Source organism: Echeneis naucrates, chromosome 15 (assembly GCF_900963305.1).
Source record: "Echeneis naucrates chromosome 15, fEcheNa1.1, whole genome shotgun sequence".
Classification (NCBI taxonomy): domain Eukaryota; kingdom Metazoa; phylum Chordata; class Actinopteri; order Carangiformes; family Echeneidae; genus Echeneis; species Echeneis naucrates.
This window is the reverse complement of record NC_042525.1, coordinates 1,208,274-1,229,337: the sequence shown is the minus strand read 5'-3', so window position 1 is coordinate 1,229,337 and position 21,064 is coordinate 1,208,274. Positions and strand designations below refer to the sequence as shown.

The 21,064-nt window shown below is 41.1% G+C and overlaps 3 protein-coding genes across 9 annotated transcripts; 1 reads left to right on the top strand and 2 right to left on the bottom strand.

Annotated features, from left to right (window-relative positions):
- The first annotated feature begins 1,647 nt into the window (after positions 1-1,647).
- On the top strand, positions 1,648-9,242 carry tial1 (TIA1 cytotoxic granule-associated RNA binding protein-like 1). 6 transcript variants are annotated; one of them, XM_029521143.1, is made up of 12 exons: positions 1,648-1,799; positions 2,226-2,322; positions 2,511-2,609; positions 2,768-2,822; positions 2,925-3,012; positions 5,018-5,093; positions 5,377-5,485; positions 5,784-5,879; positions 6,019-6,103; positions 6,290-6,413; positions 6,645-6,787; positions 7,126-9,242. In XM_029521143.1, exons 1-12 carry the CDS (start codon positions 1,771-1,773, stop codon positions 7,247-7,249), a joined length of 1,125 nt encoding a protein of 374 aa, XP_029377003.1. In that variant the 5' UTR covers positions 1,648-1,770; the 3' UTR covers positions 7,250-9,242. The 6 variants fall into 6 exon arrangements, with proteins under 6 accessions (XP_029377003.1, XP_029377004.1, XP_029377002.1 ...); XM_029521144.1 differs by having other exon boundaries at positions 6,290-6,417; positions 6,637-6,787; XM_029521142.1 differs by having other exon boundaries at positions 2,226-2,347; positions 2,485-2,609.
- A 373-nt stretch (positions 9,243-9,615) lies between these two features.
- pkd2l1 (polycystic kidney disease 2-like 1) lies at positions 9,616-14,742 on the bottom strand. Of its 2 annotated transcripts, none has more exons than XM_029521357.1 (15): positions 14,434-14,742; positions 14,136-14,249; positions 13,348-13,475; positions 13,024-13,277; positions 12,727-12,951; positions 12,319-12,547; positions 12,060-12,251; positions 11,797-11,978; positions 11,585-11,705; positions 11,400-11,498; positions 11,018-11,139; positions 10,816-10,933; positions 10,605-10,738; positions 10,376-10,517; positions 9,616-10,181 (listed from the first exon to the last, which is right to left on the bottom strand). In XM_029521357.1, the coding sequence occupies exons 1-15, from the start codon at positions 14,720-14,722 to the stop codon at positions 10,089-10,091; spliced, it is 2,442 nt and encodes an 813-aa protein (XP_029377217.1). In that variant the 5' UTR covers positions 14,723-14,742; the 3' UTR covers positions 9,616-10,088. The 2 variants fall into 2 exon arrangements, with proteins under 2 accessions (XP_029377217.1, XP_029377218.1); XM_029521358.1 differs by having other exon boundaries at positions 12,060-12,230.
- A 2,477-nt stretch (positions 14,743-17,219) lies between these two features.
- On the bottom strand, positions 17,220-17,639 carry atoh7 (atonal bHLH transcription factor 7). Its single transcript, XM_029521764.1, has one exon. The coding sequence runs from the start codon at positions 17,637-17,639 to the stop codon at positions 17,220-17,222; it is 420 nt and encodes a 139-aa protein (XP_029377624.1).
- Positions 17,640-21,064: the final 3,425 nt, after the last annotated feature.

The following is a 21,064-nucleotide window of genomic DNA, read 5'->3' as shown; positions in this document are numbered from 1 at the left end:
AACGGCGGCGCTGTGATACTGTGTGGGCACAGTGACAGCTCTAATGGCAGGTCTTCCTTACTCCGATTCAGACTCACACCAAGATGGGGAATGCTTGTAAATTACAGTCATCCTTGTTTGGCAAAACACTGTCTGAAACTGTTGCAGGTATTTTTACAGATGCAGCTGACAATGATCGATTTGGTTATTTTATGGATGTCTGAAAATTTGAAAATTGTCTGTAAGCGTAAACATAATCTCTAATCCTCTGTATGATGTACTTTCCAGAAGTCCTATTTTTATTGAGTTTTATCCACACAATATAGGAAATATATGCAGATGACAAATCATAAAGTAGATAGATTATTTTGATTTGTCTCTTGAATCAGTGTGTGTGCTTAAGTGGGACAAGCACTCATGACAGGAAAATATTTGTTACCTATATATAATATATATAAACTATAATGGAATAAATATAATTGACAAATGATAATTAGATTCGTAATTTAGTGCTGACATCATTCCATAATGTTTTATGACAGAATATTCCAGAATATTCACATGATAAGACTCAGAAGCATTAAACCACAAACTGGTACAACTAGTTCAATCTGAGGAGTCCAAATCAATCGTTGATGTAAAAAGTGAGAAAGACCTTTAGCATTTTATTACAGAAAAATATGGATGATTCAATAAAAAGCATCGGAACCCTCATATATATATTATGCCTTTGATACAATGAGTACAAAATGAAAGCACTTGCCAAATAATATTTGTTACAGCTTCCATAAAGGAACACCTTTTTAAAAGAACTCCTCTTTGTCGCCCCCAAGTGCTACTATCAAAACATACTGCACATTGTAGAGATAAAACACGCTCCCTACTCTACATCTAATTTATGTTGCATAAATTCAACTCAACTTGTTCACAAGTAGTTTTTATTTTTGATCACACCCAGCAGGGAGAAGAAGAGCAGTATATGCTCTCACACACTTTAATTTAGGCAAATAAATCTCATTTATTTATTCAGATGGAGCATCTGTGTGTTGGTGGTGTGTAATTAATTGATTGAAACATTTTACATTTTATTTATAGCCCTTTTGAAACCTCAGACAGTTTAACGCACAGCTGCTCACTCTGTCGCCTTCACCCTGACACCGCAGTGTGGGTCCCCGGAGTGGCCCCAGGCCACTGGGAACAGCGGTGATTAAAACAAGCCTACCCTCGAGTTTCACTTCAAAATAAAAGTATGATGGAAATTACTTCCTGATACTGAAACGTGACAAAGATTTGTGTGCGTGTCCATAAATACAGAAATAATAAATTCTTTAAAACTAATTTTATTTCTTTAGCTGTAAAGTCTCTAGTATACATAAGACTGACTGGTTTTAGTGTTTTAATGTTCGTAAAACAAGCCTACTCTCGAGATCCACTTCAAAATAAAAGTCTTTGGAGGCAATTACTTCCTGAAACTGCCAAAAATGACAAAACAAATAAAGATCGTTGGTTTTTTTTTTGTAGTTTTACAATTTATAATTGCATTCTGGAGCAAAAAATATGCTGTATAAATGAATATTTCCACTAATTAAAGGGTAAAAACGTTTTTGTCGTCTCACGCTGACCCGCACGTTCTCCGGACTCTCGGCGTGACGTCAGTCCTAGCGCCCGGTTAGCTAGCTTCTAAGCTAGTTAGCTAGTCGGTGTAGTTGACAGCGGAAACTGGAGTCAGTTAACGTTGGCCAACCAGCCAGCAAGTCACGTTTTCTCCCCCGGTGACTGTCGACATCGGCCATGGACGACGAAACTCACCCCAAAACCTTGTAAGTGATCCCGGGCGCCTTAAGGGTGTCGTTATGCTCCGTTAGCTTAGCTTTGCTAGCGCAGGGTGCCGGTGGCTAACTTGGCTACCAAGTGTTATCCAAATTAGCCTCTTAGATAACACAAATATCAAACGCTTCAGTCTTGTCAAAGTAGTTAATATGAAAATCTTTTTCCAAACTAATAATAAAGCTCTGTTTTAAAGCGCCAGTGACGGCAGATATCCGCCGATAGTCGTTATGGACGTTGGGCCGGTTTTTAAGTGATCAAACAAATGTACATTCCGTCACATCAACAACTCACCATCACTAACTACAGCCTGAAGTTTGAACTTCACCGGAGACTTTTCATTAGTAATTGCAGGCACTCGTTGTTACCTGGATAAAAAAACGTGACTGAATCCGCATTAAGAAGCTCTGTTTCTTCAGGTATGTGGGAAACCTCTCCAGAGATGTCACAGAAATTCTGATCCTGCAGCTGTTCACTCAGATAGGCCCCTGCAAAAGCTGCAAAATGATCACAGAGGTAAGCAGCTGTGATTCATCCCACCATTTCCCTCAAAAGTCAGTAAGAAATTCAGTCTAAACTAACATCAGGTGGGAAATGTGGCTTTCTCGAAAATGTCCATTTGTTTTAAAATGCTGGCACATCACGGCAGTTGCTGCTGAATCAACCTTTTTGAACTACTGTCTTTGACTTTGCCCCTTTTGCAGCATACAAGCAATGACCCCTATTGCTTTGTGGAATTCTTCGAACACAGAGATGCTGCTGCAGCCCTTGCAGCCATGAATGGGAGGAAGATATTGGGAAAGGTAGGCCAAGCTGTCTGGTCTAAATTTAAAAGTGAGGTTAGAAAGTTCATCTGCTTTTGAGAATTCCCCTGGGATCTCTGTTCTCAGTGTAGAAAATGTCTGTTTCTCCACTTCTCTGTTATAACTCTAAATCCTCTCTGTGAACTGGCTGCTTTCAGGAGGTCAAAGTAAATTGGGCCACCACTCCAAGTAGCCAGAAGAAAGACACATCCAGTGAGTGTTCACGTATTGATTTTCTGCTATACTGAAAACATGGTTTACTACAGAATAGTAAATGGCTCCTTTCCTCTTTGTTCTACTTTTGTTTTGTTCTAGATCACTTCCACGTTTTTGTTGGTGATTTGAGCCCCGAGATCACCACTGAGGATGTCAAGGCTGCATTTGCACCTTTTGGGAAAATCTCGTAAGTTTTCACTTTCAACGGATATTTATTTTTAAGTGCAGTGCTATTATTTAATTTCTTCTATGAAGTTGGGAACTACTATGGTACTTCAGAATAATCTTACACTGAGTGTTAGAACCATCTGTGATCATGTTTACATGCAGATGACTTGGGTATTGGCTTAACTATAAAAAATAAATCAATTTAAAAATAGTCACATGAACTGCAGAGAAGACATTTTAAAAATACACCCTGAAGGTTTTTTTTCTCCTCAACAGTTTACAAGCTACTGTGTGATCTTAGATCACTTCTTTTATTTTGGCATTAAAACAATAGCAGCGATAAACACTGGGATAATCTGATGTCCCGGTAGTCAAGGAGCAATCTCCCCAGTTGGACTCTTTCTAGGGACAAGTATTGTTGTCCTGCCAAATTAAATTCTAGTAATCTGACAATTGAAATGGCACCATTTTTTTTGTTTCAGACGTTAACTATCAAGAGCAAACAAAAGCTTGCATCACATAAGGAGGCCTAAAACTAGTATTTGAATTTCTTTACAGATGGATGCCATTTAAAGATTTAATGAATATCTTATGCACATTGTCCTGTGAGAATAAATTATTAGCTCGACAGACTGATGTATGAGCAGGGGTTTAAAGGGTAACAGAGATGATGGTTAGTGCTTCATTTCTCTTCCGTCTGGGTTTATTCTTTGTCAACAACATCCATGCATGTAAACATAGTTAATGATGGACCAGGATACTTCTGAACATCATGCAAAATTAGATATAAGAACAGACTGAACCGCTAAGCATCAGATGTGTTGCTTTGTTTTTAAAACAATCCTACAGAGCAGAGCAAACGCCGTAAAGTGATTGATGACAACATGAATCCTGTAGATTATCAAGAACTGTATTGCATATGATTTACTTGTGGTCTATGTGTTGTGTCTGTTTTTTATGATTGAAGTGTGAACTTTTAGCGTACTCTTGCTTTTCCTTGCATATTTAGGGTGTGGTAAGTAAACTGTACAGTGTGTCAGCAGATTGTTAGCTGTGTGTATGAACCTGAACAGCTTTTAGTTGTGGGTCTCAGTGAAGTAATAGCACTTTGGTTATTTTACAGAAATGCTCATAGGATTGGACAGGAGCTTGAAGGCTAACAGCAAGGAACTGTGCACTCTGGAGACACAGATGTAGTTTTTTTTCTCTATTTATTCCATTCTTTCCATATGTCTTTATTTGTAGATGCTATGTATTAACATGACCTAGCTTAGATTAACAAATTCCAATACTCCATGTATTCCCTCTTAAATCTATGTTTAAATTGTCTCATTTGATTTTGCATAGTGTTGTTTGTAGTGTAATGATCTCCTTCCAAAATTACTGAAAATGTCAATTTCTTAAAATTTGCAGCTCCCCAAACTCCATACTCCATATTGGTGGTAAAGAATTGACCAGAGAAAATAAAGAAATCTGTTAACAGGCCATGTATGCCGTTTAATTCCTTTTTTCTCTTTTGATATTTTCTATATATTTCTATTTGTAGGACGAGCACCAACAGCAGATTTTAAGAATGCATGGTAATCCATATAATCTGTTCCTTTGTGAGTTTAAATCAGTAGCCTACTGTTGAGTGCATTGAACAACCAATGGTGCTCTAGAGGCAAGGCTCCATTATTACATCTGAATTTATTTAAAATCAATACTGTAGGCTGCATGTATTTGTACTATTTGTTTTTTTTTTTTTTTTTGTTTGTTTGTTTGTTTGTTTTTTTTTTTTTTTGTTCTTGTTTTCAAGTCTTGCTTTGAAGTTAGTTAAATTATCAGTCAGTGCTCAGTACGAGGCCATGAGAGCTAATATACCTTAAATTTAGGACAGAGTAGAGGATTCACAGTTCAGTGTGTTTTGCGTGGTTCCTTTTTCTTTTTCTTTTTTTTTCTTTTTTTTTTTTTCTTTTCTTTCTTTTAGTTTGAAGCGTTTAAACTGAAAAGTGCACTGAAGTCGTTTTTACATCTTCCTCCAGGGACGCCCGTGTTGTGAAGGACATGGCGACAGGCAAATCAAAGGGGTATGGATTTGTGTCCTTCTACAACAAACTGGTAAGGCTCCAGTGCAAGAACACAGACTGAAGGTTATTTCTATTTTCTGTTTATTATCCTACTTTGATGCAATTACAACAATTAAAATAGAAATAATTGTAGTTAAATTCATAGTCACAACAATTTAAATACTCTAACATCAGTTTCCTGTTTATTGTCACCATTTTGAATATTACTGCAGATTAAAAACAATAATACATTTTCAGAATTTACTACAGTCACTAATACATTTTATAGATTATTCTAAACCAGAGCATTGACTATGTTTGATTTGGATTTATAGGATGCGGAGAACGCCATTATTAACATGGGAGGGCAGTGGCTTGGAGGACGGCAAATCAGGACCAACTGGGCAACACGTAAACCACCAGCTCCAAAGAGTTCCCAAGACAGTAAGTTATAGAGACCACATCAACCAGAGAGCCACACACAAGGACTCTCACAGATATTTTCTGATGTTTGCACATACAGCCAATTCCTCTCCAGTTTAACATCTCCTGAATACTTACACAGTAAGTCATATAAAATGAAAAGTAGTTCAAAGTATAGTCATAGCTGAATGTTCAATTCATCAGAGATGCTGTTAATCCCAGCTGTGGTTTCATGATTCAAAGACAAAACTTTGATACATTCCTTTTCAGATGTGTTTCTGTTTTTCTTTCTTTATTTATTTATTTATTTATTTTTCAGATGGCTCCAAGCAGCTGAGGTTTGATGACGTAGTGACTCAGTCCAGTCCACAGAACTGCACCGTGTACTGTGGAGGGATCCAGTCAGGATTATCAGGCAGGTGTCATATTCTCTAAAGATGCCGTCTCCAGGGTCTTTAGTCATATGGCAGTAATATTATTATTACTACCGACACATTTTCCTCAAATAGCCTGAAGAACTGACACATCAAGCTGTTTCTTTTGGTTTCTTTCAGAGCACCTAATGCGACAGACCTTTTCACCTTTTGGACAAATCATGGAAATCAGAGTCTTCCCAGAGAAGGGATACTCTTTCATCAGGTAGCATCTCAGTCCATTGCAGCATTTGGCCATTAGATGTCAACATAAACACTTTTCTGGTCTGCTTGTCTTGAACTCAGTGCTTGTATGAGGGATCAGGGAGCTTAGGGTTAATATTTTAATGTTATTTGTTTTATTTTTTTTTTTGACAAATTGTCCTGCTAAGCTGCTGTTTTCCTTTATAAGGTTTTCCTCCCATGAGAGCGCTGCCCATGCCATCGTTTCAGTAAACGGCACAGCCATTGAAGGACATATTGTGAAATGCTTCTGGGGAAAAGAGTCTCCTGATATGGCCAAAAGTCCACAGCAGGTAAGGGGAATGTCACTGATCAGAAATATGTGTTGTAGATTTTAAAAAATTGCTCCTCGTACAGGAATACATGATAAATTATACTCAAACTGTCACAGAAGAAGAAGAGAACCTGATTTTTGGAAATGGAAAAACTTGTGTGGATTTAATAAGGCTGAACTGACCTTTTTCGTTCAGTAGATTATCTGTCCAGTGGGGAAGCTAATATTTTATGCTGCTGGTTCTCTTCAGGTTGAGTACAGTCAGTGGGGGCAGTGGAACCAGGTCTATGGGAGTCCACAACAGCAGTATGGGCAGTATGTGGCCAACGGCTGGCAAGTTCCCTCCTACAGCATGTACGGCCAGACATGGAACCAGCAAGGATTTGGAGTAGAGTGAGTTTTACTTTTTCTATTTTTGAATGAATCATAATGATACAGGTGCATCTGAAAAATGTATAATCTCTCTCTCTATTTGTCTCTGTAAGTCTATCTATCTATCTATCTATATACGTGTGTGTGTGTGTAAAATTATATAAATAAGCTTTCATATATTATAGATTCATAACTCAGCAGTACTGGATGTATCAGTTACAGTAAAGAGTACAATAAAAAAAAGCACGGATCTAAAGTGAATTTAAGTGACAGAACTATTGAAAGTTGTGGTATCTAAGAAGAAGACACCTCACAGCCACCACAGTCTTTCTGATCAGGTATCTGTTGGCTCTTCTCAGGCAGTCCCAGTCACCAGCCTGGATGGGAAGCTTCGGATCTCCATCAGCTCAGGCTGCAGCTCCACCTGGTCCAGTCATGTCCAACCTGGCCAACTTCAGCATGGCTGGCTACCAAACACAGTGAGCTGGCCAGAACCTAAGTGTACCACCAAGGGGATGTTGTCAGCCCTTTAGACCACATAGCACTCCTTCATCTGGACAGCTGCTCTGGTAAAATAAGGGCGGGGGCCATATTCACAAAGCCTTTGTAGCTAATAGTTGTCCCTAAACCATTTTTTCTCTTTTTTTTCCCCCCTCAGTTTAACAATTTTAAATGACATTTTTCATTTCACTTAGAAACTTTTTTTAAAGTTATTTGATGGTAATTTAAAGTTCTGTTCTAGAAAAGTGCTCTTGGCCTTCTGACATAAAAACAAACCAGCTGTCTTTGTTCCGTCGGTGTTATCGGACACACTGAGCTCTCAACTGTTTTGTGAAAATCATACCCATCAGGTGACGAGAGGATTTTCAGCATTATGTTGGTAACTGGACACAGACACTGATGCCTCACATCACAGACAACCATCAAAGAGTTCTGTGTTGTCCTTCAAAGCTAATTAGTTGTGTAGTGTAAGACCACAGTGGTCACGGTGTTGTGCTGTCAAGCTGGTTTCATCAGCCAAGAATGAGCCAACTGCTCAAACGCTGGCTTCAGTGTCCAAACATTTGGTTGTGCTTTGATTTATTAATGAAAAATGCTTTGTGAATAGAGGCCCTGGGCCGGTGGTTTGTCTTTCCAGGACTTGTGAACAGAATATTTGTACAAACAGCCGTGGCTTTAAAGGAGACTTTAAGCGTGGGGTGGTTGATTTTGTGTACAAAGAAAACTTTCACCAACACAACCCTCAAAGCAAAAAAACAACACAAAAAAAAGTTTTTCATGTTTTGTATCGGAGTGATCAGCATGTTCTTTGCAGACGTTTGATGGATTTTAGTTTACACCTTAATGTAGCCTAGATTGGACTAATTTATAATCCTCTGTCTCAATGGAAAGGCTTTAGCACATGACCTGTGTGTAAAGAAAATATTGTAAAAACAGCGTGAACCCCCTCCAGTCAAACTTTGTAAAGGTAACTGATGCTGTGTGCTGATTCTGGGGCTGGTTTCCTAGAAAAATATTGAATTTTAAACAATTTTCCTCCTCTTGTTATCCTTGTCATCTCTTTCAAATGGCTGCGAGAGTTTGCGATGAACTTTTTGGACTTAATTTAGCAACAAAACCAGCCCCATAACTGTTTCATATCATTCAAAATGCTCTTTTGTTTGTTGTCATCCACCTCTATCAAAAAAAGACAGCCAACTATTTTAGGCTTATGATAAAATTGGGTTGTTTTGTTTTATCATCATCATCAGTGGGTTCTGAATTTCCTCATTATTTACAGATTATTTCTTTGTAGTCCACTCTAAGTATTTGAAACTGGCAAATTGTGACGAGGATTTCTCAAATGTCGTCCAAACATTTGAGTTTTATTTGCATATGTGCCATTTTGTACAGTGTCCTACACTCCTCCTGAGCTCGCTCTCCTTTCCTGCCGTACCATCCGACACACATGATCACGTTTTTGTTCGTCTGTTAGAACTGGGGGCGTTTCATTTAACAAAACTGGGTCATGTTGGCTGAGAGTGTAAATACAAACCTTGATCACAAATCTTAATAAAAATTAAAATAATGTACATACTGTAGGTAGAAAATGCCATTGTTAAATTTCAGCAATATAATTTATGCATAAGCCTTAATTGATGTGTTGGTAAATTTAAACTTTGTTGTTTCCAGAGGCTCCGTTAGGGATCTAAATTCTTTTGCCCGATGTGGATTTTCCGGTTTTTAAGTTTTTGTGCCATTTTTGAGGACGTAGCAGCAGGCGAGTGAAGTTTCAGCTTGAACTGCACGCTTATGACATGTAATATATTTCTCGCTTGAAATAATGAATGTAATAATTGCAATTTGCTTTTATGACAATAACTGATGTAAGTTGAACAACAGAAGTGATGTTTAATAATAAAGGATGGAATCAAATTTTCCTTTTTAACGGAAAACCTCAATAAGTCACTTCAAATAAAGAAACATTTCAACCTGCTCGCTTTGTATGTTTATCAGTAGCTGAAAAAAAATCTGGTTTTACAGAGAGAGCCAAGCATAAATTCACCGTAAAATTATGTTGTAAATTGCAGGAAATTTCTAAATATCACTGCTGAATCACAACTGGCAAATTACGACAACAGGATTTTGAGAAGACATCCTGTCATTTGGAGTCAAGTTTTGTTTGTTTTTTTTTTTTTTTTGGTTGCAAAAACAATTTTAGGGGAGACAAAAATAATTTGGGAGCAAAAAGAAAAAGGATCTAGCAGCATTCAGTGCTGTGATCCCTCTGCAGAAAGAGTTTCTGTCCAGTATATCAGAGCAACATCCAGTCAACAGGCAAATATTGGTTTGTAACATAAATATGGTTTTAATGAAGGGCACATTCACTCTGCTACAGCACGAGGTGGACAAAATTACACGATTACTGAACAACATATAACATAAACATAAAATGTATAATATTTTAAAGACATTTCACAAAACTGCATCAGCATAAAATGACTAAAGCAAACAGTCAGACGAGAGGCACATGAACTACCTGGTGTTGTGTACACTGCACCTAATGTTGAATTATATGTATAGTACAAAACACTAACAATATACAGATTTACATTCAGGTCTCATCTACAGCCTTGTAGCCTATAAATCTGAGCTTTAACGGTTTTATTATATCAGCTCTACTGCAGCTGCCTAATGAGCAAAGAAACCTATTTACAGTATCTACAGTGTCTGAGTGTGTGTGTTATTGTTGATCTGATTGTTGGTTTTAACCTGGAACGAATGTTTGTAGGTCAGCTGACTCTCAGATAACCTGTTAATGATCCTGTTCCCCGGAGGTTAGTCACATGTGACAGTCGTACGTGGAGTTGGTGTGAGCCGCTGGTCTCCTGTCCACCCAAACCAGGATGCTCCGATCGGAGGCGGCGTCATCAGTCTGGACGGGAGCGGTGGCAGATAAGACATTTAGTGTTTACTAAAGAAAAGTCTGGTTTTCCTTACATCACAGCGGAGTTTTAAATTGTGACTGTACTTCATAGAGCTAATAATCATGAATAACTCTTGAAGTGGTACTTCCAAGTTCTTAACGCTTATTTAGAAGTTTAAGAGTTTGTGTGATCTGTTTCTCACATCGTTGGTGGTCCCAGACAGTTTCCCTGCAGTTTCCTTCCCCTTGGCACTTTCCTGCAATCCCAGTTTCTCCATAATCAGCTCCATCCTGGTTGTGATTCCTGCCATCGAGCTCTCCAGCTGGAGAACCTGCTTCGCCAGCCTTTCATGGAGAGAGGGAGGTAATTCAGATTTTTGTCATTGTCTCCTGTTTGACTTATCACAGGTTGCGTATCAAAGTGTTTCCTACTTTAGAAACTGTTCCTGATCCGCAAACGTTTGATTACAGTGGCTGTTCTGCTCGTTGGCTGTCACAGGAGGCTTCTCCATCAGTTCTTTCCCATAATTCATTCCGAGGTTGTTGAGTTCAGCGCTAAGAGCATCCTGATGGAAAGAAAAGGAAAACCATTATTAAAAAAACAGCTCTGCGTCATTCCAGATTAAAACAGGCAACAACACACCCTTTTTTCCTCCAGCTCGATTTTCATCCTCTCTTGTTCGTCTTCATCTAGAATTTGGTTCCCGTCGCGGTCGAACCGTGAGAAGGCTGCAGAGATTTCGTGATCGGCGTGTCCCATCCTACGAGATGATCAGACTGCTGAGGGCTGGGTTTTCAACACTGACATCAGCACATGCTTTTCTTTCTTGTATATTAGCACTTACTCTTTCAGAGTCTCTCTGAAGTCCTTGAACTCGATTTCTCCAGATCCAGACCTCAGCGCCTTCTGGACATCTGATATTTTCTCCTTTTTGAGCTTCAGCTTTGTGAACGTCTTCATATAACTCTGAATAACAAGAAAAAAAACTCCAATTCTTACCAGCTGTTATGTGGATGTTTTTATTTTTTGCACTGAAAGAAACCAGCTGAGGAGGATTGGGGGCGGATCTGACTGGCTCTGTACTCTAACCTGATTGGGTGGCACAGTAGCCACGCCCCCTAATCCATCGTCTTTCCAAATAAATGTAATAGGAAAATGTTTATTGAGCTAATAAATCAAGTGACAGGTAGGACCTGGTCCAGGTCTGTGATATCACAGCCGTTTACCTGTTTGATGATGTCAGTTATCTGGAGCTCGTCTTTTTGTGACGAGAGCTCCTCTTTCACCTCAGAGTACGTGTCATTGATGATGGCCAGAAACATGTTCTGAGGAGCAATCACATGAAGAGTTAAATAAAATGCTCATTTTGTTCATTTTAAGGTGAAGCCTTCTCTGCAGCAGGACGAGTTACCAGCAGGACGAAGAAGACAAAGAACACGTAGGTGACAAAGTAGATCGGCCCAAGAACTCTGTTCGCTCGGTCGATGGCGTCGAAATCAAAGTCTCCGAGGATGATCCTAAACTGTGTGAAGCTGCAGGAAGGCAAAGGAGAAGAGTTAGAGAGTTGAGGTGCATTGTCTTATTTGAATCTCAGTGTGAGCTGCTGTCAATGACCACTCTTACATGCACTTTACGAAGGTGCTGAAAGACTCAACCTCCGTCCCAAATAGCAAATATCCAAGCTGAGCGTAGGCAAAGAAGACGATGAAGAACATGATGGCGAAGCCCAGGATATCTTTAGCACATCGACCCAGCGTGGAGGACAGCTGAGTCATGGTCTTATTAAAACTGATGTACTTGAAAACCTACAAGTACAAGAAGAAAGCACATATTCTTATTATGAATTGGGATGATGGTAATGAATCGACAGGATGTTCATACTTTACCTTGATCCAAGCGAAGAACAAGTTCACAGCATTCATGTTGTTGTACTGTGTTTGCCAGAACGCCAGAAATTCAAAGTCAGCGTAGATGTGCGGCTGTTTCAGCAGTTTGCCGAGCAAATTGTCCACTTTGACTGTACGGAAAACGTTGAATATGATGGCGACGATGGCGAGCTGGGAGGGAGAATAATGCAACTTTGGGGTCCAGACTAAACGTGAGAAAAGGTCAAGTTCGAGGTAAATAAGAGAGATGATTCCTCACCATTATGACGACAATGTCCAGGATGTTCCAGATGCTTTTGAAGTAGGACAGTTTGTGGATTCGCACCTCAAGAATCTCCTCCACAACGTAGTAGAGGATGAACAGACAGAAGACCATCTCACAGCCCAGGATGAAGAAATCCCAGTAGGTGATGTAGCGGATCAGTTTGACTGTTCTGATCTGGTAGGAAGGGATCGCTCCGCCTGTTGCTGGGAATTCAACCACCAACCTGAAAGGAGAAGGTGAAACTTTTATGAGTGGGAGTTCATCCTTTATGCCATGAACAGCCACGCACCAGAGATACCCCGAAGACATTTGGGGTTCAGCATCTCACCCATGGACGCCTTCAGAACATGGATGGGAAGAGCTGGGAATTGCACTGCCAACCTACCTTCCCACACTCCTCACCTGATGACGCAGAACATGTTGATGTTTGCGTTGTAGGTGGAGAAGTCGATGAAAACAGCTCTGGTTCCTCGGTCCATCCAAAGGTTGTTCAAAAGGTCGGCCAGTGTGGCAGCACTCTCCTCTTTGGTCTGACTCAGGTCCTGGTAGTATCCTGCTCCGCTGTAGGTGGTCAACAACCCCCAGTGAGAGGAACCCTTCATCTCCCTCTCTGTGTGGTAGCTCCAGCTGTAGAAATACAGAGGAGCCGTGAACGTCTGAGGAAGGCTCTAAATCTTCTTGAATATAACAGCGCCTTACGCTGTGCCGTTAATGAGGCCGAAGCTGAGCTCTTCCTCCTTCTTGTCATTGTAGACGTCGAAGCATCCTGTGATCTCGTCTTGGAAGTCCTTGTGGACCTTGCAGGAGTTGTTCTTGATCTTGATCTGCCTCATCCGGGGGACTCCCAGCAGCATGTTCTCGTAGTAGATGAAGGACTGATCTCTGCTGTTCAGGGACTCATTATTGTACCACCTGGTCCAGTAGAGGCCGTCCAGCAATGGGCCCTGGGCGTACTGCACACAGATTGAAATGTCATGTTCTGATTTCCTGCTGTGGAGGAAACAAATGTGGAAGAAAACTCACGGTCCAGAAGTCGGCCATGGTGCCAACGGACTGAAACTTCACCCCACTTTCACCGGCCGTGTTGACAAACAGGTCCGTCATGGCTTTGGTGTAGTAGTAGGTGCTGGAGCTGGTCATGCCGTATGTCACTGAAACACAACGTCATCACCCTGTTGACAGCCCATAATTGATCCCTATCTGGCTTTGCTCAGGCTCACCTCTGAACATTGTTCCATTCAGCAGGTCGAAGATAAGACGGCCCAGAAACAGACACACAGGGACGCATTAAAGACATGCTGTTTGGCTGTGTTAATGTCCCCGCCGTCAAACAGATTCAGATTAAAGGCTGTAATTTGTTTGAGGAGAGAGAACGCCGCTGAAACAAATAGCCTCATCAAACAACGTAAATCCACCGCAGACAAAGCAACAATGGGTGAGGTCTAATGCTCTTATCGCTGAAAGGCAAGAGAGCAGTGTCCATGTCCCTTTCACTCCCAGAGCTCACATGGACAATGGCTTTCAGGCAGATGGATGGGAAGGGCATTTGTGGTAGACATTAAAGAAGGGTAAACCAACAAACCAAGAGCTCTATACAGTAACATCCTGCCAGATAGTGGCCGGGACTGAATCCTTCTAAAGCAGGAATCACATCCATTAGTACAGCAAGATCAGAGACAACTGAACAGTCATTCTACGTCAGTGCAAATCAAAACGTAATCAACAGATTTTCATCAAATTACAAAAAAGTTCAGATTTAGTTTTTTGGGTCAGGGTTGATCCAAAAATGTTTTGGATGTTATGAGACTTACAGAGACAAATGTCCACCAGGAACACCAGATAGACCAGCAACTCTCTCAGTGTGGTCCGGACAAACAGTTCCCTGTTGTTGGAGGTGTTTTCAGTCAGTGTTGTACCCCACAACCCTAAACACACAAAAACAAAAAAAAACAGTGGAAGTCAGCAGGTATGTAATGACGACACTAATGTCTTTCTGTAGATAGTTTGTTTCTGAGAGTTAATTTTACTCCTGAATCACAGAAAAAAACAAGATGGTTATTTATGGTTCTTTTGATATTCAAAGCAGAAACAGCCAGTTTGAGTTGGTACCTTTGATAAAAGAGCAGCAGTTTCGTTTCTTCACCAGACTTTGCTCCGATGACGGCGACTCGTCCGGGGGTTGATGGAACGGGCCGGGGGTGTCCAGTTTGTAAATGCTGTCCATGGAGCCCTGGAAGAGCGGCTGAGGGCTGTAGATGGTGCTGACGACCCGGGGGAGTGGCGGAGGGGTCCCGCAGTAGCCCTGGTTCACCCAGGCGCCGTTACCAACCACGGTGTCCAACTCGCACTCCACCTGCCCAGTCAGGTGGCTCTCGGCCCGGTTGTTCAGACACTTCATGCTGTGAGATGCTGACGGCGTACAATCTGCTGCCGTTCAGGTCAGAGGAGGAAGTGAAGCGGAGCAGAGCCGGCGGTCTGTGAATACCTGCTGCAGGGACAATTATAAAGAGCTGATGACATCACCTTTGCTGAGGGCGGAGCCATTTGTCCTCGAATGGGCCTGTTGGAGTCCAGCAGGGACCGAGACCCAGTTAAAGGTGAGGTAAAGACACGTCAGAGTGATTGGTCAAAATGAGTATCTTAATGAGTGATATTAACTAACAGGGCAGCACGTCGGAACGGTGGGTTAGGGTCAGTGCTGTTGACCCACAACAAGAAAGTCCTGGGCTCGGTTCCCGGCCTGGGTCCTTTCTGTGTGGAGTCTCCAAACACATCCTGTTTGGGTTCATTGGTGACTCTAAATTGTAGGTGTGAGTGGTTGTTGGTCTCTGTCTGTCTCTGTGATGGTTTCCCACACTGAAGCCTTTTGGATGAGAGGCGAAACGTCTTCCGACTGTTAGCACAGTCTGCAAATATATGCAAAAGATATTTGGTGAAATACAACAGAATAAAGATCACAGGTCTCCCTTTCTCTGAAACTGGCAGAAAGAAACCGAAGTGAAAAAGTTCTTGGTAAAAATGGAGGGACTTGATTTTCTCATATGTTTGATAAATAGTTCAGCAGTGAAAAGACATTTTAATTTGTTTTCCCCTCTCAGTTACACACACGCTGAGCACATTGTTGTCACTATTGATTAACAACTCCTCCAGTGAGATGCTCCTATCGAGAAAATCAATTAATTGCACGTCGATTATATTTTCTGTCACCAATTGTTCCCCCACTCGTGGCTGAATTAATGAGCAGCGTAATTGCAGTGTCACCGATGGTCTCCGCCTCATTACTGCTCGGCACTTCTATTCATTTTTGACATGCCAACTGTCAGAAAGCATTTTATTAGGCACGCAAACATCCAATGAATCATTACGACCATCTGTATCGATGTCCAACAAACCAAGGAGCCCCCAGCCAACTCTTCATATGTGTTCACTGATTACTTCAGCAGATAAACTGATGAATACTCTTAATTTACTCTGTTTCCTATAATTTGATATCTTCATATTTATCTGTGGCTTTATTCGTGAGTCTGTTTATTTAGTTTGCAGCAGTTTGTCATTAAACCAACAAAGGGGCTCTAAAACAATTCCACATTTTTAGTACCCGAATCAACTGCAGGCTAATAAGATGTGTGTGGTGTTTTAGCAGGTGGACAATACAGTGCACACTCTGCTGTAGATGCCTCTCCACTTAATGCAGATAGAGTTTGGGTCCAGTGATGGGTTTTCATGGCTGAGCTGCTCTGAACAGAGCCATTACACACAGCCATTACCACACAATGGAGTTTAATTTCTGCTCCCCCCGCTGAAGCCGTGGCAGGATCTGGTACACAGGCTTCCTTAATCTGCTGCGGCTTGTGCCACCATTCAAACTTTTTCAAATCTGTAACAATCACTTTTCGGTGGCTGATTATGGCCATTTAAATCTGTAGCTGTGTTGGAACCATCAACGGAGCCTCCGGGTTTAACACCAAGAGGCCGTTTCTGAAAATAGAATAAGTGATTGCACTTGGTGCTGAGAAAGAGTCTGTTTTAAACATTTTTGATGCTGGTCTGCACTGACGTAGCCGGGTCTTATCTCAAAACACAGGAGCGACGGACTAAAGGAGGTTTTATTCCCCTCAGCTCAGATTGAGGCGGTGCAGCAGAGCTGATCATTGAAACAAAGAGAGTCCTGTAAATTACTCGTCCTCAGTGATAACTGTCTGTAACACCACACAGAGCTGACGTCTTCATTTCCAGTGTTTTCTAATGTGTAGTTTTTCTTGCAGCTAAATAATATAACTTAAATGTGTTAATATTCATAAATCTTTGAGGATGAAAAGGGAGTAAATAATACAACTACTTACATTATATATATATATATATTTAATCACAAGTCACCAAAGTAGTTAAGGTAATACAGAACCACAGAAATGTTTTTCATATAAAATAGTTTTTATTTCTGATCAAAAATTATAATTCAACAAAATATACGTCAGCAAATGAATATAACATCTATTTTTTCTCAGCTCTACAAACGTACATTTCCTTTTCTGTCACTAACGATCACAATGATTTTCTCAGAATCCATCGAACATTGCACAACATTTTAGGGCCATATCAAAGTAACTGATTAAAGTACATCACCGCCTGTAGATCTAAAGGTCATTAAGATGACGCTACATTTCTTTCATTGCTATAGTTTGAACAAAAAGATGCTCAACCTTGCCGGATTTCTGAGCAAAAACAAACCAAAAGCTTCAAACGTCAATAGAAGCCTTTTTGATTGTCATACAGAAACTAGACAAAAACAGGAAGAAAATAATGCAATACAATTGTATTTACTGTCTCCTAGACTGGAGGAAGAACATTCAGTCGCTCACGTCCGACCACATGACTGATTAACCAATGGCAGCACTTTATGCGTGGACCTGATGTCCGTCAAAAGGGTACGAGAAGGACGAGTGGATGTAGTCCTGTCCGGCCGGAGACTCGTACCTCACGAGGCAGGCGTAGTTTTCGGGCTGCAGGTCCAGCCACTGCCTGTGAGGAGTGTTGTGCCTCCTGGCGTCTGTCAGGATCCGGTTCAGGGCCATGATGTAGCTCAGGGCCATCTGCAGGGTTTCGTATTTGGACAGCTTTTTGTCCTGGCCCCACTGTGGGACCACTTTCCGTAAACGATCAAAGGCCGTGTTCAAGCCCTGCATCCTCTTCCTCTCTCTGGCGTTGGCCGCCATCCGTCGTCTCGTGGCGGTCTCAAACTTCTCCGGGCTCTTGGAGTCGGGCTCTGAGGACTCGGATCCAGAGTCGGTGCAGCTGCTGGGTCGGCGTGATTTCATGGTTTTTGTTTGGAGAACCAAACCAGTGAAGAGTCCTCAGAGTCCAGCAGACGTCCACGTTGTGTGTCCTTTGTGTTGACTGTCAAATACGTGTAAGCCCAGATTGTGGCGAGCCGGAGGAGTCCAAGGTGTCTGGTCCTGGACTCGGTGGGAGCAGCTTTTATAAGACGGCGCAGATGAACAGGTGGCAGCAGGTGGAGTCCTGCCCCCTCAGCCCCCCCCGTCCTCAGTATTACTCATAGAGAAACTCATATACACCCACACCCACTCTGAACACACACACAAACAAGACCTTAATGAAATTCCAATTATCTTGGGCCAAGGCTTCTCTCCGAGTCATGTGGCCAAACACCAAAACTCGGCCATCTGGAAGCTCAGCACAGCTGACGGACTCAGCCCGACCGGCACCAACGTGTCCCCTGAAAACTTCACATTGAAGACAATCAAGGATTGGACTTTAAAGGAAACACAAGCTCAACAAATAATAAGAATTGAAATACATGAAATCAGGCTTTTTGATAAACATTTAAAAGAGAGATGTAACTACTTTGGCAAATTTCACCATATTTAAAAAATTATTCTGCTTTGTATTTAAAATTAGTTTCTGAGGGCAATACAGTACAATATTTTCTTCCTCTAAAAAACATTTCATAGCTTCTTCAATTACCAAAAGTAAAATCACGGAAAACAGTTAACAACAAAAAGGAATTTGAAAAAATCACCAAATAATGATAAAAATGTTTAATAGATAAGATATGAAATATATAAAAGGCAAAAAAATATTTTCATCAAATTTAACTCAAGTATGAATATCAGACTTCATTAAATTTCACCTCATTTTATGGTAATATATATTTATTTATAAAACTTTATTATATCAGGAAATGCATCTGTAGAAATCACAACTGGAATGTTAATCTTCTTTGGAAGCTCCAAAGATGAATCCATTTGGTTTTTAAAAAATTACATAATTCAGCAGGATGCTTCCTTTCACTTCTCCTGTATGTGGTGATAATAACCATAATCTGAGATTAGCCCGAGGCAGCAGGAGTGTAAGTGAGGCCTCTAACCTGAGGGACTCTAACGGGGGATTAGGAGACTCCAACAATATGGACCAAGATGGTGAGAAGATTACAGCGTGTGTGTGTGATGCTCTTGAATGTTGAACTTGCTGAGGTCCAGTGAGTCACAGTATGTGGGATTCATTAATGTTCCTTATGTGGTGGAAACCACATGTGAAATAAATAATTGATCTGTGAAGTCGTCTGAGAAAATGAGACGGACAGAATAATTTGTCTGTCTGTCCTCCCCATCTGCCAACACTGACTTCTGTAATACAGACACACAAACACACACACACATTGTTCATCGTCTCTTAAAAGCTACACAAATAACTGGAACTCTAAATTTAAATTATAATCAACACATTAAATTCAAAATGTTCTCCATTATTTATATATTAATGGCATTTTATTCACTTTTATTCATCTTTATACTTTTTGAACATTTATCAGCTCTTTTATTTTTCAAAAGTACTAAATAACAAGCTTTTATGTTATCTCATTTGTTCTGAAACACCTGACCAAAAAAGAGCCAATCAACAAAAATGTAATTCAGGTTTATAAATGAATGTATTGATAATAAATAATATGGTGTATAAAATAATGATAGACCTAAAAAGGAGGTGCCCTGTAAAAGAAGGATTCTTAATTTGAGGACTTGTTGCTCTAAAGTTAAATAATAATACCAATAATCACGTTCTTGTTTATCTGCAGAAAAGGTGAATACTGTAGTTACTAATTAAACATTCTCTTACATTTTGGTCACTGTAAGTACAATTTTAAATAAATTGAAAATATTAAACTCATTAGCACGCACTAATGCGTTTAGAGTCCAACAGGATTTGAACCTGTTTTTGTTGCTGTTTACTCCAGGATCTAAACGTTTCCTTCACCTCTGCTGCTTTCATTTCTTTGTGGTTGTCGCACACACACAGCTCCTGTCTGCGTCCTGTCAAACTCAAAGCTTGGGTGTAGAGGCAGGTTATGAATGATTAATCACCGTCAGAGGCCCAGAATAATGCCCGTCTCTGGTACTGGGTCATGGACACAAGCTGATGCTGTCTGGTCATTTTGGGATGGACGGGTTAGCTGTGCAATTAGGCATATAATCCCATCTACCAGTTGGTTCATTGATTACAGATTGATGTAGTTGGCCAGCTGCTGCTTGTCTTGTCTGAGGGCCTCGTCTGAGACGTGGCCCGGCCTTTTCGTGCCTTCCCATCTTTTTTTCTTTTTTCTCTCTAACCTTTCACGTGATTGGCCGGTCGGCGCCCCGGTGGCTCAGCCCTGCACTCTGTCAAAAGCCATATGTCACGACTGAGGAGGACCGACCCGTCTGCTGGGACGGAGACACGTCGTCCTCAGAAATCCACGTCTCCTTATGGAGACTCTGAGATTAGGGAGTAAAGCGTATGTTTTGGTGAGGAGAAAGTGTAAATCTCATTATCATCCTCACAGCAGCAGGACTAAGGTCATACTTTAGTTTTAATAAGCACTGACTCTCAGAAACGGGATTTAAAACTTGGCTGCTGCAGTAATTGAGTTTCCAACACAGAAGATATATTTTAAAGAATCATTTTAAATATTGTATTAAATGAACTGACTGAAAAAAAAGTTCACTGCTCAGAAACACTCGGCCTCCGGTAAACAAGTGTGGCAGCTGGTGAGATGAAGCAGGAGAATCAGAGATAATTAGGTCACGAAAGGTGAATGTAATTTTATGCATGTTTGAACCGCCCCCCCACCCCCCACAGCCCCCCTCTAATTGGACTGATTATTGATGTTTAATTGGCCTCTGGTTTTGAATTTGGCTTCAGTTTAAACTCACAAGGCTCCGATCACAACGAGGTCTGCGCTTCTGGTCTCCACCTTCAACAACCACACAGAGCTGCCACAACAATGACCAGCAGATCCTTTAAATCCTGGAAGTTGTGAGGCTCTGTGGATCTCAGCTAATCCCACAGATGCTGGACTGGATTTGGAGCCGAGTCAACACCTTGAGCCGGTTCTTGAACCTCAGGCCTCCTGAACTGTTGCTGCAGTGAGCGTAATCCTGCTGGACTCGGTCTGAACCAGGCCGAGGTCAAAGAAACATGAACGTAAATGAAGAATTCACGGTTTCACACTGTGCCCACCAGCTGATCTTCTTCCCATAATGCATCCTGTTCCATGTCTTCTCCAGGTAGGAGACACACACACACCTGACGGTTCATGTGATGCAAAAGAAAACCTGATCCATCAGCCCAGATCCTGAACCTGGACCATTTTTCTGCTTCAACATCGACTTCAGGACTAAATGTTCACCTGATAGACTCCGCCCACAGACTGGTATCCATAGTAACCAGGTATGCTCCTCCCTCCCAC

Coding starts and splice junctions, on each gene's coding strand:
- tial1 (XM_029521141.1), top strand. CDS start 1,771: ATGGACGACGAAACTCACCCCAAAACCTT. Junction 2,372..2,481: donor CCCTCAAAAGTCAGTAAGAA/ATTCAGTCTAAA, acceptor ACCTTTTTGAAC/TACTGTCTTTGACTTTGCCC. Junction 6,104..6,289: donor AAGGGATACTCTTTCATCAG/GTAGCATCTCAG, acceptor TTCCTTTATAAG/GTTTTCCTCCCATGAGAGCG.
- pkd2l1 (XM_029521357.1), bottom strand. CDS start 14,722: ATGAAGTGTCTGAACAACCGGGCCGAGAGCCACCTGACTGGGCAGGTG. Junction 13,476..14,135: donor CCTGGTGGACATTTGTCTCT/GTAAGTCTCATA, acceptor GTTGTGTTTCAG/TGACATACGGCATGACCAGC. Junction 13,278..13,347: donor CCATGGCCGACTTCTGGACC/GTGAGTTTTCTT, acceptor ATCTGTGTGCAG/TACGCCCAGGGCCCATTGCT.
- atoh7 (XM_029521764.1), bottom strand. CDS start 17,639: ATGAAATCACGCCGACCCAGCAGCTGCACCGACTCTGGATCCGAGTCC.